The sequence below is a fragment of the Nansenia antarctica genome (genome assembly GCF_963989245.1).
Source record: "Nansenia antarctica genome assembly, chromosome: 1".
NCBI lineage: Eukaryota > Metazoa > Chordata > Actinopteri > Argentiniformes > Microstomatidae > Nansenia > Nansenia antarctica.
The window spans coordinates 78,705,193-78,721,916 of NC_137674.1; the positions used below are offsets into that span (position 1 = coordinate 78,705,193).

General features: G+C 44.7%; 1 protein-coding gene across 1 annotated transcript in view; it reads right to left on the bottom strand.

The window, feature by feature from the left end:
- pcdh17 (protocadherin 17) overlaps positions 1–3,780 on the bottom strand; it is a gene marked incomplete at both ends in the record, with an annotated part of 65,033 nt that extends 61,253 nt beyond the window's left edge. Inside the window, one exon of the mRNA XM_080540235.1 lies at positions 1,291–3,780. Coding sequence (XP_080396361.1) covers positions 1,291–3,780 — 2,490 coding nt within the window. The remainder of the gene's footprint in view (positions 1–1,290) is intronic.
- Between the last annotated feature and the right edge of the window lie 12,944 nt (positions 3,781–16,724).

Here is a 16,724-nt window from a genome sequence, read left to right on the forward strand (position 1 = left end):
ACTGCAAAATATTGCCATCCTCATACAACTAGAAACAGTCATACTGAACAGTACATCGAGTTGCAGGGCTATCAACACATGTTAAAAGTAGACAAGCTCATTAGGTTTCAGCCAACAGCCTAGCCATCTGTAATCTAGCACCATTTCATTATGTCTACCTGGTGCACTGTGTCTTAAGTAGGACTTTAGACCCATCTGACACAACATATTTGAAACAGGCTTAGTGCCACATAGAGACACAGGAGTTGTCAGTGGCTTGTCAGTGGCTTAGCCCTTGAGTTAGCTCAGCCAAAGCACTCCTTACAAAGACGTATTACCTAACTAAGAACATCGGTAACAGGCAAAATCCTCTTTTTTTCCAGCAATAAAACCCCCAAGAGGACTAGCGTAAGGGTCTTATCTCACATTACTGTACTGTATAGTAGCTTACTTAATATATGAGAAAAGACTGTCTATCAATTACACAACAAACTATGGAGATTGGAATTCTGAACAAGTAAACAACATCGAAATTCAAAGCAAGTCCTCGAAAACAGAATTAAAAGCCAATAACCGCATCCTTTATCTGTCCTCTATTGCTTTGCTTTGGGAAATATGCAATAATTCACTTACAGTACAAAGACCACATTAATCCTTTTGTGGAATACTAATGAGGCACCGTACACAAAAACAAGTCAGATCAAAGAAACCCTGGAAGTTCTGTATTGATCTGACCTCCTTCATTAGTCTTTTGCAAGACTGAGTACAGTTCTTAACCACAAAAGCTAATTATTGGATTATGACATGAAAAGATAGTACTGTATATCGACTGTAGGTGCAGTCAACAGTTCATAACCAAGTAGTGGAGACCTCCCTGGTCACCTACATCTTAAACATGTCCTCGTAACTCAATCACAGGCACAGCTGAGCCAAGCCAAGCCGAGCCAGCATTATTTCCCCCCGCAGAATGTATTAACTGTAATTCTGCAATAAAAAGAGCTTGGAAAGAAAGCTGATTTAAGACGTCTGGTTATGATTTCACGACATCATACATCTTCCTACATATAATAATAATCGATTTCTCATGATGTCACCAGCTCTGCTCTCCAAGTGGTACAGGGTGACCCAGGGTGACCCAGGGTGACCCCCCCCTCCCCCCCCGATCCACTCTCTCTCTCTCTTTCTCTCTCTCTCTCTCTCTCTCTCTCTCTCTCTCTCTCTCTCTCTCTCTCTCTCTCTGAGATACAAGGGGGGTGTGGGAGTGGGGGTGAGGGGAATTATAATGGCAGATATATACATGCTTCTTCCTACCTGTATAATGGACATCCTGTTAACGGGGGTGTCCGTGGTACTAGTGACGGGCCCTGTGAAGCTGGTGTGACAGCCGACGTGTCCTTGGGGCACGGCGAGGTTGTTGGTGGTGGGCTTGAGGTACATGACCTCCGACCTGGGCGAGCTGAGCGGCAGGCGCGTCTGGTAATCGAAATACATGGGGGAGGTGGCAAGCGAAGGGCTGCTCACCACGTTCATGACGTTCATCACGTCGCGTTCCTCCACCTCGCTCTGCACCAGCATGATGTCGTTCTTGTTGATCTTCTTCTTCTTCCCTTTGCCCAGCTGTGGGTGCGAGTACTCGGCGATGCGGCAGTTGTACGTCCGGATCTCCTTGTTCTCCCGCTTGCACTTGACGGCGATGGTCACCATGGCAGCCAGCAGCATGATGGAGATGATGCTGAGGGTGACGATCAGCGGGAGCGACATGTCCCAGTTGTGGTCCTTCTCGTTGATGCGGGGCTCGCCGCCCGGTAGAGGCCCCGTGTAGGCCTTGACGATGAGTCTGGCAGCAGCCGTGAGCGAAGGCTTGCCGTGGTCCATCACCTTGATGATCAACTCCACCATGGGGCTCACGTCCTCCCAGAAGGGGTGGGCCGTCCTCACCTCCCCCGTCACGGAGTCCATCTCAAACAGATGCTCCTCGTTGCCGTCCGAGATCTCGTAGGTCAGCCGCCCACTCTCCCCGTTGTCGTTGTCCACTGCCCTCACCGTGGTGACGATGTAGCCCACGCCCACGTTGCGGGGCACGTGGATCTCGGCGGTGTCGTTCTGCAGCAGCGGGAGAACGATGACGGGGATGTTGTCGTTCTCGTCCAGGACCGTCACGTTCACCGTGGTGTTGCTCTCCAGGTGAGGTGACCCCGCGTCCTTCGCCAGGACCTTAAACTCAAAGTGCTTGATCTGCTCATAGTTGAACGATCTCACAGCGTAGATGGCCCCGTTAGCTGCGTTGACGTTGACGAACGTGTTGACGTCGCCACCGCTGACGTTGGAGTAGAGGATGCTGTAGAACACAGTGCCGTTCTGGCCCAGGTCAGGGTCGTGGGCCAGGACCGAGCCGAGGTACTCTCCTGGTATGTTGTTCTCCGGTACCTGCAGGTTGTAGATGGATTTGGCGAACCGGGGCACGTTGTCATTCTCATCCAGAATCTTCACCGTAAAAGACTTGGTAGAGTTGAGGGGCGGGATGCCGTTGTCCTTGGCGACGATGGTGACATTGTATTCGTCCTGCATCTCTCTATCCAGAGGTCTGTCCGTCACTACCGTGTAGAAGTTGTCAGAGTTCTCCTCCAGCTTAAAGGGGACGTTCCCCAACACCCTACACTGGAGCTGCCCGTTCCTGCCCGAGTCCTTATCTATCACCCTCATCAGAGCAATGACTGTGCCGGGGGGCGCTGCCTCGCTGATGGCGCCCTGTCTCACAGACACCAGGCTAATTGACGGCCAGTTGTCGTTCCTGTCCATTACTTTAACAGTCACTTTACAATGGCCAGGGATGGGATTGGGGCCTAAGTCCTTCGCCTGGACGTCAATCTCTATAATTGGGCTTTCCTCGTAGTCGATTTCGCCCTGAATCTTTATGGCCCCTGTTCTAGAGTCTATGGAGAAGAGCTCTCTGATCCTCTCAGGGGCGTAGCCACTGAAGGAGTACACCACTTGACCATTGTTGCCCTCATCAGGGTCAGTGGCATTTAAATCTATTAATACTTTTCCTGGGGGGACATTTTCAGGAATTTCTACAACATAGGAGGGCTGTTCAAAAATGGGGCTGTTATCATTAGAATCAATCACTTTTACATTGATCTGCATAGTCCCTGATTTGGGATATTCCCCACCGTCGGTGGCTGTCAATATGAGAGTGTGATGGCTACGTTCCTCACGGTCTAACGGCCGCTGAATAACTAACTCGGGAAATTTAGTCCCATCCCCCCGGGTTTTTACATCCAACGAAAATAGATTGTAGTCGTCTCGTGTGATCTGATACGTTTTCAAACCGTTTTCCCCAGCGTCCGCGTCGTGCGCGCTAGTCAACGGGAAGCGGGTACCAGGGGCTGCGTTCTCAGAAATGTCAATATCAATCTGATCAGAAGGGAAAGTGGGCGAATTGTCGTTTATGTCCGTGATATCTATTTTAACCATGCAGATCTCTTTGTCGTTAGCAAACACCTCCATGGAGAGCTGGCACTTTGGGCTTCGTCTACACAGTGACTCTCTGTCGATCCTCTGTTTAGTGTAGAGCAGCCCGCTCTCCGGATCCACGTCGATGAGGTGCGGGGCAGAATTCTCCAACACCCTGAAGTTGGATTTCTTGCCCTGTCCTCCCTGCCCAAGTCCGAGTTTAGCGTCTTTGGCAATGTTTCCGATCACCGTGCCCGGTCCCTGCTCCTCCGGGACGGTATAATTCAAGTTTTTCAATGTCAGGGCTTGCGCCCACAGGAGAAGGAAAAATAAAATAGAAAGATACATCCCCTTTGCGATGAGAGCGCTTTTAAAATCCCGATGCCTTTTACGCTTTTACCTGTTGATTTTCTCACAAAATCGGCGATTTCTACCATTCATGGTGAAACATACAGTTCTGCTCATCCTGGGGTATTATTCAAGCGCTCGGTGTTAATTTCCTCTCCTCTCCTCCCGGTCGACTGTCCTTTTATCTCTCCCTCTCTCTCTCCCTCTCTCCTTTCCAGCGCACGATGTGGTGCTGAGCACCTAATTTAAATTCAACTGAACGCCCAAACTCATCTGAGCCATAATCGCAATCCGGTCTCCACCAAATAGAATAGCCGTTGTGTTGCTCTCGCCTGGAACACAAGAGGAATACAAAATAAAAATAAAAACATATACCAATCAGTTATTAACAGAGATAATGCGTAATCATACATTATGCTACTCGACATACAGTATAGAACAGTGCATGTTGATGACAGTAATTGTATTTATCGTGTTTAATCTGCATATTGTTTTTATCACCAGTCAATCCAAAGGGGACGCACAACTCATGCGTATAATTCATTCCAACAAGGATGTGGAAAGCCTATCATTAACCTTGAGGAGCGTCGGCGCACTGCTGATAGATATAACCGGTTTATGTAGTAGGTTACATTTACTATAATGAACTAAACATTCAGGCTATGTATAGGCTACGCATGTGCCTTAGGCTACCTGAACCACTAGCGCTTTGAATATTAAAAACTGGTCATTATTGATGACAATTGTAATAATTATGAATGCATCTCTAATTTATGTGACATATTAGGACTCGATTTAACTGAGGCCATATCTATAGCCACCCGACGTGAGGCACCCTAATAAGAATGCGTTAACAACTCAACATTCGGCTATTTAATAAACAAATAATTTAATATATAAAATAATTTTACAGGAATTCAAAAATATCAGGATACAATAGCAGAAAATGATGTATCCTATTTATGCCATTACAGCTCAACCCCGACTCGGCTCAAGCGTTAGAAGCTGTTGCATCCACTCACGCACACGGGGACTATAAGGTAACAACTCCCATAATAAACTGGCATGATGAATAGACCGCATGGAAATATAACCCTAAACACAAAGAACCAAAAACATACACTTACCTAATACTATCTGGTGATTAAAGAAAAAAGAAAGAGAATTCCAGAATGAAAGTCTCCTTTGCGCCACCCTTATTCCGTTCTCCGGTGCGGAGAAAGCCACTACCAGAAGCAACTCCGACGCACACAAGCTACAGTGCAGGCTACCGAAGTAAAAGTGCTCCGGAAAAGTATGACTGTAATGTCAATGAGCTAAGTCCTCTCTCCGCTCCGAATGATTAGGATGCAGCGGCTTGCCTCCGCTTGCGGCGCGCGCAGTGAGTCACCACATTCTTCGGGGGAATGTTTATGAGAGATGCGACGATTCCAGACGGAAAATATAGATCCACAGTGGATATTAGCGACGTGATCAGCGCTCTTCTCCCAAGCTGCTTTGATGCTGGGTGACGGTGACACATTCCCGTAGTGGCATCACCATGTCCTTGCCGTTGTCATATAAATAAAAGTCCACGGTCAGGCAGCCTATAGATGTGATAAATGACAACCTCGTATTCAAAACGTATTGGAGTCGATATTGTTTGCAAATGTATTATGACACCTAAAATGTTTTCCAAACAGCTTGATTGTTATTTTACGCACGCCGGTACCTTCTCTGCAGTTACAGCGCTTCTCACCGACTAAAGTCCGGTCACCGCATGGTGCATTAAACATTGTTACTGATCCGTTGCCAACCAATGGATTTGAAGAGGTGGGAACCTGCCGTAGGACTCTCGTCCTATAGGAGTCGCGGCGTTCCTTACAAAGGAGGGATTTAAAAAACCGGTATACGGGGAACAGATTGGTGGTGGTCTGGTCTGGCGCAACGGCAGGCAGAAGAGTCCTCTTCAGTTTTTCTTTTTCAAATTCAAAAACAAAGGAAACTATGGACTTCAAGTTTTGTGTTTGATGTAAGGCTACTCTTGTTCATACATTGTATTTGTTTTAAAAACAGCATTCTCATATTTGCAGTCATTGTAACAGAAGACTTGTGAATTTTGATTCACATGTGCTTATCATATGTGTGAAGGAGAACACTAAACAGTTCATCAAAACCTCTGTGTTGCAGCCAATGTGTAATAGAATATGAAAGTGGGAGTCAATTCTGAGGGCCTTGGTGCAATAACTACGGTATAGCCTAATGTATAGAACAATATAAAAACAAAACAAATAACAACTTTGACAGGTAGAGTGCCAACAAACCTTCTATTTAAATTGTACTGTTTATTGTTTATTGCAATGTTTTCATTTATCAGTAATTTAATCTCCTCTCTATACAGTAGATGCTTCAGCTATTACATCTCTCTAGCTCTCTTGTCCTCCCCCCCCCCCCCCCCTCTCTCTCTCTCTCTCTCTCTCTCTCTCTCTCTCCCTCTCTCCCTCTCTCGACCATGCAATGGCCATAGTCTCCTTGACCTTACTGCTGGCCTTTCTCTCTGTCAGGCAGATGGGCCAGCAGTGACAGACACTGTCATTTGCCAGTCAGTCAGCCTTGGTTTAGCATATGGATGGACTGACTGGCAGATTGAGGTATCGTGGCATTGAGCAGGGAAATGTCACATATTTGTAATGCAAGACTGTTGAGACATAATCTATTGATGGGGTGTGTGTGTGTGTGTGTGTGTGTGTGTGTGTGTGTGTGTGTGTGTGTGTGACTGATGGGAGGTGTGTGTGTGTGTGTGTCTGACTGATAGGAGGTGTGTGTGTGTGTATGTGTGTGTGTGACTGATGGGAGGTGTGTGTGTGTGTGTGTGTGTGTGTGTGTGTGTGTGTGTGTGTGTGTGTGTACTGTGCATGTACATACAGTACCAGTCAAAAGTTTGGACACACTTTCCCATTCTGGGGACTGGTATTGTACATGTACAGTATTTATGTTTTTCATAACATCCAGTTAAAATGGCGCCCTGATGCCTGCTCTGTCAGTACCCTGATATCAGTGGAAATGAAACACTTTCCCAATTAACATTTTAAACAGGTGCTTCTCTGTATATGGCCAGTAGCCTCAGCCTGTATCGAAATAATCACACAAATAATTCAACCTGCTCATGAATAGTGGTTGAATTATCAATTTCTAGCTTGCCAGCACATTGACTTGTTTTTTTCCCAAACTGCCACTACGGAACACGTTGGGCTTAAACAACGGCAGGGAAATCACCAAAGCCAGGCGAGATAAACCCAGCCATTAAGAGCTTTCTCCATTAGCCCAATTAAGTGGCCTTGAGGAAGCTTGCTGACGGAAACCGTATTTCGGAAAGGGCCTGGAAGTGAATAGCTACATTAAAACACAATTTCGTAAATTAAATTTCAATTTAATGGCGACAGTCTTTCTTTCAGGTAATGAGAGCAAATGCTGCTTTGCCTGCCCGTGACTATTCTGCCTGTTTAAAAGAACATGGAATTTCTCTTACTGTCTCTCTCACCCCCTCCTATCTCTCTCTCTCTCTCTCTCTCTCTCTCTCTCTCTCTCTCTCTCTCTCTCTCTCTCTCTCTCTCTCTCTCTTATTCTCTCTCAGCAGAGAAAAGGAAAAATTTATTTATTTTCCTGTCCAGGAGAATTCTCGGAGGAGGCCATTTGGGTCTTGGTGCCCTTTTCAGTAACATTTTCTGTGTGTGTGTGTGTGTGTGTGTGTGTGTGTGTGTGTGTGTGTGTGTGTGCCTGGGAGGGCAAAGCAGAGGGCTGTGCATGGCAGAGGGTAGTGCCTGGGGCTTGGCGTCTTCATCATGATTACTATCAAGGAAGTCTCAGAATAGCTATTCTCTAATAAAATAATAATAATAATAAGCATAATCATAAAGAAATAAGTTAAAATACATTTTAAAATAATCCTTCCTTCTTCTAGCATCGTGACTGCCAATGGCACCTGCTCCTGAGTTTTGCTTCTGATCACTGATCAGTAAGGTAGGGAGATGAAAGGGATATGGAAAGTTAGATCTTTACCTTTTCTTTTTACTGTTTTCCCCTGCTTTTATATTCATTCTATGCATGTATATGTTTTTATATATGTTTTTATATTCACTTTATGTTCTTATTCCTGTTGTAAAGCACTTTGAGCTGCATTTCTTGTATGAAAGGTGCTATATAAATAAAGCTTTACTTACTTACTTACTTACTTACTTACTTACTTACACTGATGTGTTGATTCACTTACTTTAGACAAATGTACTTGTTGCACATCGCTTTAGATAAAAGGGTCTGCCAAAAATTTGTTTTATTCATTTAAAAAAAAAAAAAATGTACGTCGATAACAAATCAGAAGGGAGCCTTTTGTGTCCCATGACTAACACTGGAGTGACACCTGACATTCTTTCAACAACACAACAGCACAAGGTGAACACTCAGATCGACTCATTTTTCTCCTCCTCAAAGGTGCTGGATGGCTGTGATTATAGCACACGTAAAGTGGGCTTCGTCTTTTAGTAGAGTTTCTCTGTGGTGGCCTTGGGCCTTTTCAGAATGCAATCCCAGAGACAAAGCCCCATACAGACACATTCACAAAGAAAAGCCCCGTCTTAGAAAGGCTGCAGCCGTGTTCATGGGTCCTCGCCACATGTCCTCCCAGCTCTCTGCGTCCCACAGGGCCAGGTAAAGGACTGAGAGACGGGGAAAAGAGGTCACCACCTGTGGTCCCCCGCCCCTCCCCCAACCCACCTTTGGATGAGACGCCCCCCCGCCAGGTGGGAGTGAGGCAGGACTCAGGGGGGACAGAGGAAGATGGAGGGCTAATAGAAAGAGGGGATGACTGGAAAGCAAGGTACTTTCATTCCCCCGACCCCAGCTGTGACTAAGGCCTAGACCACGCTGACCCTCACTTCTATTACCACCGCTGGGATCGTCTTGGGGGGTGGGGGGGGTGGGGGGGGGTGGGAGTGGGGTGGTGGTGTTGGTGGGGGGGGGGGGGGGGGCAACACTCTGCTCGGCATTGATAGAATTACATTTTCTGACCCACTCCTACAGAGAGGTACAGACACACACACACTAACACACACACACACCGTCCACCTACACACACACCCTCCTCAGCATCATCAGCCTCTAGAACCCCCTCAACCCGTTGCCATGCCTGAGAACCTGTTGTCCTCCCCTTCCCCTCCTCTCCTGGATGGGGGTGTTAAACATGGAGCACTGTCCACACCTGCTGAACACCAGCCTTCTTCACGTAATGTTTTTTTCCTGCCTGTGTAAGATAAGCGCACAAAAGAGAAATTCTAATTATTTTAGGAAATAAAAGATCAACCCTGGGCGGCAATTGGGATTGACACACACTCACACCTTTCTCCACTTTGCTTTTGTACCATTAATTAATGTTCGAGAGATTAAAATAGGAAACAAACATTGGAGTTTACAAGGCATTGAAAAGGCCTACCCAAAGTGACAGACAAAGCCTCAAGAGAAACAATACACAGACACCTCGCCGAAGCTTTCATCGTTGCTTATTACCGTGATGGCTTATTAATTCCGTTTTTAAATTTCGCTCTGGCAAACAACTCTCTTTCTAATTACCTATGTCTCTTTAAGTATGACTTATCTCTCCATTGAAATTCAAACAGTGGCTGTTTTAAAGACTGAGGAAGGACAATGCTGAAGCCAACACCAATCTCCCCAGTCCTCCAGACAGTATTCATTATTGGTCATAGCCCATCAACCACCTAAGGAACCTACTGTTCCTCTATTACCATGGCTGGGTTCCAATCAGGCCATAGGGGACCTGTGCAGGGCATCAGGGCTCCTATTGAACCAAGTGTACATTCAGGTGGCCCCTTTGGATTGGAATCCAGCCTCTATCTGTAAATAAGCAACCATAATGATATACTGTCTGATTGACTGTTAAAATATTGAGATATAGACTCTAGGGAATAGGGCTTAGCAGCTGTGCTGTAATGCTGTGTTGGCTATACCTTACCTGCCTGTGTTCCCCGCAAAGCCACAGCACTGTTCATTCATCTTAAATGTCCATATTTCATCTTTTGTGTTCATATTCAGCTTTGAATCACACTATAATTACCTCTCCAACTGTATTTGTTTGTGGTGACACAGCCCCTGCGATCCATATCGAATTAGAAGTGTACTTGGAATGAGTGTGATGTATGGTGTTTCATTGTGCCGGTCTAGTCCATATATATTTATGTGTGGGTTGGCGGCAGCAACTTGGCAAGTGGGAGCAGCGTCTCTACATATGTGATTATTGATCGCATCTGAAGCCGTGCCAGCTTGGATACTTTACGTGGCGAAAAGCACATCCAGATTCTGTGGACTCACCCACGGTTAGCAGCAGTCAACTGCCGCTACCTATTTCCTCACACTCCTCAGAATCCTCAGAAGAGTGCTCTCAGGAGGTGTGCCAAGTATACATGAAAAGTGGGTTCGGATTTCAATATCTCCTACCCGGGTGGGAATAGAAATGGTTTTAGAAAGAGATAGCGAGAGAGGGAGAGCCGATTTAGAGGAGAGAGAGAGAGAGAGAGAGAGAGAGAGAGAGAGAGAGAGAGACAGACAGAGACAGACAGAGAGAGGATGATGTGTACTCTACTCTACAGTGAGGATGTAACAGCATCGTCACCAAGCAACCCCATTCCCATTTCATCATTTCCACATTAAGGAGTAAGAATAAGAACATGGACTACTTTACATCAAAATGGGTCAGAGACATTTCTTACAGAGGAGGAGGTATCATCCGAGTTGGGTCACTACCACATTATTTCTGGCAATGAACGAAGTACACGTGTGTTACAAGGATTGTTGAAAAGGATACCAACCATTTTATATAGGTGACCTAATAAAGTTTCTATATTAGTATAATTAATGCAAAAATAAGATTGATCTATTGAGCTGAGAGGAAAGCACCGGAGCATACTTTTTCAATGCAATGAAAAAAAGGTGTTATGGAAACATTTGGCCAATGCCAATCCCTATTTCTGTATCTCTCTCCCTCTTTATCTCTGTCATTCCATATGAGCCTGTCTGTCTCTCTTTGCCTATACAGTACCTACTGTATCCTCCCTCTCTCCCTTCCCCTCCCTCCCTCCTTGTCTCTGTGTCTCAGTCTCTCAGTAGTTAACAGGTGTAGCCCTCCCTCCCTCTCTCAGTGTCTCAGTCGTGAACAGGTGTATCCGTCACTCCTGTGATGACTATATTACTCTGAAGTGTCTCCAGGGTCCCGGCGGACCCCCTGCCTGCTAATATGCTTAGCCAGCCCTGCGGCTTATGCCAACAGAATGGGTGGTCTGCTAACGCCCTGGCTGATCAAGCCATCCCCATCACGGTCCATCTGTCCGGCCGTCGCCGCCGTCTCCGCCGTCAGCTAGCCTGTCTGGGGGACACTCGGAGGGCAATTACCCCGATGAGGAAAGTGACCGGTGTAACAGGAGTTTGTCCTTGTTGGGAAGACAACAAAGGGAAGAACTGCTAGGGGTGAGTTTCCCTGGAAGCCTCCCGAGGTGACTTCTTCCCAATACAAATGTGTGCACTTTTTGGTGTCTAAAAAGACACTGTATGTATACTATAAATGCAATAAATTATTATTATGGTGGTAAAGATGTTGGGATGTTAGCGTTACATTTGGGGAAGCTCAGCAGAAGGGAAGTCCTAGCGAAGCAGATCATCTAAGCCCCAGCTGTTAATGCTACGTCTAATGGACACTAGGGGTTCCATTCAATCAAACTCGCATTGCAGTATTTAGAATGCAACATGTAAAGAATGCTTTTTGCACTTAGACTAACTAGAACCACAGAGGTTGGGTTTAGGAAGGATTTTGTGAACAGACACAATGTAGACAAGACACACTGAGAAGTGCTACTGACAAGTACAACGTAAAAAGGAAAGTGTTTGCGTTCAGCTATGGAGATTTTAGCAAACACACCTATAATTGAGTGACAGGCCCAAGCCGAATCGATTTTGCACACTTAAAGGTCCTCCTCAAGGTGGAGAGGACTTATGTTTTAAGTACTGGATGATTTCAGTTTCTCTTACTTTTGTCAAAATGATGGGAGATATCGATTTAGATAATCATTCTGCAGTAATCTAGTTGTCATGGCGGCCAGTTTCTAGCCTACAATCTGTCTCTCTCTCCCTCCCTTTTTGCTAAAAGTACACATTTGCTATAAGACTATTTTATGGCTCCTTTTTCCGCCAGAACTAATAATCTTTTTTACATTTTAGTCTGTCCAGAATATAGCAATGTCAGCCTGACATGTGTAATAAAATTAGTTGAGGATGAAAGACAACGCTTTTATCCACAAGGCAAGACCACCACCCACGTCTGGCCTTCTCAGAGTACTTCTCAGGCACTCCTACGGTATTTCTACGGTATGCTCAGTCATTATGAAGAAGGTCATACACATACCTTTATCAGGCCACGAGTTCTCTCTTCTTTCTGTGCAGCTCGTCCTTGACAAACCTGAGAAAACATTTACAATCTAGTACCTCTTCACTGAGTTAATAAAAACGTGTCTTTATTAGATATAAAATCACCCAGAAATATGGCCTTCCCCGGTTATGGTCCAGAGACGGCAGGCTCCCGTATAGGAGAGAAAGGGTGACACCACCACCACCGGGGCTCGTATCCCATGTAGGGAGGAAACTCCATTGGACGGAACTCAGACACTACCAGCGTATGGAGAGGGAAGTGACCCCACCTGGAGGTCTCATCCTTTTTTAAAATATTTTATTTATGCATTTTCAGTTTACAGGGATAGACAAGATACATCACAAGGACAATAAACCCACCTCCCCCTTCCCTCCACCCCTAAGCAAATTAAACAAGCACGAGGACAGTAACAAAAAATAATAATAAATAAATAAATAAATAAACAAACAAACAGTAACAACATAACTAACTGCTCTTTAGATGTAAAAGAAAGAAATAAAGATCAGCACCATTTTTCGATAGACGCCTGTGATGGGATTCGGGGTAAGTAAAATAAAAAATAATAAAAAATATTAATATTTATATATATAAATACACAGTATATCAACATCATATACTGTACATATCAACATCATATATAGTATATCAACATCAGCATCAACACATCTAGAGATAAGCCTCCTTGGCTGAGGGGCCTGGTTCATGAGAGTGTATAAGTTGACAGCGTAAAGGCATAAAGGCATTACAAAATTCAGGGCAGCTTCGATAAATAAGATATACATGGTTGCCATATCCTGTCAAAGATTGCAGATTTGAGAGCGACAGTGTATCGGATCTTTTCCATGTGTAGCAGATTGGTGATCTCTGCTAACCAAGTTTTAAACACAGGTACTTCTTCACCCTTCCACAGTGTGAGTATATTCCTCTTTGCAACAACCATGCCATATTGTATTGTCTTCTGTTCATAATGAGACAGAGTTAAATTATGTTTGGTTTCCCCTAGGATTGCAGTGTATGAGTCAGGTGTGAGGTCACAGCTATATACATCAGAAAAACTTTATCTGACCAGAACTTATTTAGTTTAGGGCAGGACCAGAAAAGATGACCCAGTGTGCCCTCAGCTGATTTACACTTCGGGCAAACTGGGGATACAGAGGGGTAAAATGAGTGTAGTTTGGTACAGGAGTAGTGCAGTCTATGAATCACTTTAAATTGGATAAGTTGGTGTCGGGAGTTTATAGAGCAGCTGTGGATAGCATTAAGGCTCGTTTCCCAGCTCTCGTCATCAATTGTTATACCCAGATCTTCTTCCCATGCTTCTTTTAAGTGTTGCGTGGAGATGTGTTGTAAAAACATCAACAAATCTAGAGACAAGCCTCCTTGACTGAGGGGCCTGATTCATGAGAGTGTATAAGTTGACAGCGTCAGGGATCACCTCAAAGTTAGGTAGGTTGGTCCGGACGTAGTCTCTTATCTGGAGGTAACGGAAGAGATGGGATGCTGGGAGTGTAAACTTTTCCCTCAGCTGTGCAAAAGTGGCAAACGAATTCTCTATATAAAGGTTTGCAATTGTGATGATACCTTTGTTCCTCCAAATAGTGAAAGTTCTATCAGTTAGAGGGGGGGGAAAGGCGTGGTTGTTGCAAACAGGGGTGGAGGTAGAGAAGTCAGGCAGAGCAAACACTTTTCTAATTTGATACCAGATTTTAAGAGAGTTGATGAGCATGAAGTTATTACCTGAGGCGGCTTTTGGGGGTATGCTCTTAGCAAAGAGAAGAGCGTGGAGAGAGCTTTTGGGAAGGTTCTGCTCTATTGCAAGCCAAGAAGGGGTAGAGATGGTGGGGTTGTCTGAGCACGCCCCTTGCCTGTACATCAATGCTCTACAGTTGGCAGCCCAATAATAGTTTTGGAAATTAGGTAGACTGAGGCCCCCTGCACTTTTGGGTTTAAATAGGTGTGACTTGGCTATACGATGTATTTTGTATCCCCAGACAAATGGAAGGACAATAGAGTCTAGTAACTTCAAGAAAGACTTTGGCAAAAATATAGGAAGATTCTGGAAGAGGTATAGAAACCTGGGGAGAGCCACCATTTTAACTGCATTGACTCGTCCTATCATGGATAAAGGTAATAGCCTCCAGGTTTCAACGTTAGATTTCAATTTGTCTACCATATTCAGATAGTTCAGTTTATAAATCAATTTGGGGTCTTTAGGGATGACCACGCCTAAGTATTTAATTGTATCTGTAGTAATGTGAAAAGGGACATCTTTAACAAATGTTGGGTTTAACCTCCCTTTAAGCTGCATGAATTCACTTTTGTCCCAGTTTATAGTGTACCCAGAAAGTTCACCAAACTCTTTAATTAGGTCTAGCAAAGGCGGAAGAGATTCTTCAGGCCGGGAGAGAAGTAGAACCACATCATCCGCGTAAAGCGAGATGCGGTGGTCCACCCCTCCTAGCATCAATGGGGCTATAGAGGGATGGTTCCTTATGCTAACAGCGAGGGGCTCTATGGCAAGGGCAAAAATCAACGGGCTCAATGCGCAGCCTTGACGGCAGGAGCGATGTAAGGCAAAGGTGGGTGATTTATCACAATTGGTTATAACCGAAGCTGTTGGGCTGGTGTATAGCATGTCAACCCATTAGAATGTATATAAATTCAACCTGATCAAAGGCTTTCTGGGCATCGAGTGCCAAAACAGCAACATTGGAGTCATTGTCATATTTAGAATACATTACATTCATCAATCGTCTGATATTAAAGAAGGAAAATCTTCCAGGGATAAATCCAGTTTCCAGGTCTCATCCTTGATCCCCCCATGGCAGTCCTTGATCCTCTACCGGGTCTGAGTAAAGCCAAGAAACGTGGAGAGGAGAAGAGGGAAGGATTTGCACGGGGGAAAGACGGGCCGAAGCTAGCCAATGTAGAGACCAGGAGAGAAGAAAGACAATACAGCCATGACGAACAGCCAGGTTTACAACTACACTCTGTTCAATTTCACCTTGTAGCGAAACGGTGTCGTGTAGACCTAGTTACCCGGTGTTTAGGAGGAGAGAGAGGCAAACCCATGAAAAACACCCCATCCTCAACACTTGTCAAAAGCTGGCGATGGCGGATCTTCTCATCCTGCCTCCTGTGTTTCTACTGTATATAAATGGAAGCAAGGTGGCACAGGTATTGAACCAGTAATTCACAGCTGGTTCCTGGCTGCTATTATCTTAGGCTACAAAGGGAAGTCAAGCATGTAACCCATTTCACGTGTCGCGTCCCGTCAACCCGGAAAAAGTGTGTGCCTCTCTCTCGCTCTCTCTCTCTCATTCTATTCCCCGCTTCTATCTATTTATTTCTCTCTCTCTTTTTTTTAATTAGCCCCTTCTCTCTCTCTCTCTCTATTTCCTGTATATCACTCTCCCTCTAAATCATGGTGTGATAAGATAAACAGAGCCCCCCCCCCCCCACATACACACACGCATACCACCACATCTGCTTCAGCACCTCCAGGTGATTCAGTGTTGTCATTAACACACTGATGTCTGCGCAAAGCAGATTAAGTACATTCCAGATGCTGCATACTGTACATTCTGGAACTTTGTGATGCTTTGTTCTCAAAGCATAGATCTCTAAGTCCTTTGGTCCATAGGGGAATAAGCTAACCATAGTCTCATTGTAGAGCTGACTATCATGGAGATGGTTGGAATCAGGGCCATATGGCTCACTCCATGATTTCCAGGACAAAACATTTGTATTCACATTCTAATATCCGGGAACTTTTGGGCTGGGAACTTTTGGTGCCATCATGGTGCCTGTGAATACTTGAATCTCAAAGAGTTTGCTATAGCTCTAGTTGTAATGCACTTACCAAGTAGAGGTATACTATATGCGTTTAATCTTACATGGCTTTGTAGTGCATGGACCTTTACCCCTACATAACTACAGTATGGTTAATCAGCCATTAGAATGCTCTGGCAGGTGGTTATGGCTGACATAGATCATTCAAAAACACAGATACAATACATTCAGCATCTTATGAAAGTACACACAAAAATAAACCAAAATAAAGTCCATTCCAAAAAACATTCATTCAATGTCAAAATGTGTTGATGGCAACTATCAACTGTTTCACCTGAGCTGAGAATGGACTCTGCTAAACCTTAAATGAAATGATCTCTAGTTATAATAATAATAATTATTATTATTGTTAGGTGGCAGGGAAATGAAAAAGAGCACACATAGCCTTTTGCTACACATAGCCTCATTTAATATATCAGTGCCATCTAGTGGCTACAAGAAATCAGCCTCAAAGTGAATTCTCTGCTATGCACCAGCAGGACGAGTGAAATAAACATGTTTGTCTCTTTCTCAGTAATAAGAAATATGGCTTTGGTCCTATCCCACTACACTTCTGAAAGAATCCCTCAGGCTTGATGTTTCTGTACATTAATATCATCTGTGAACATATAAGTATGTTGATGGATTA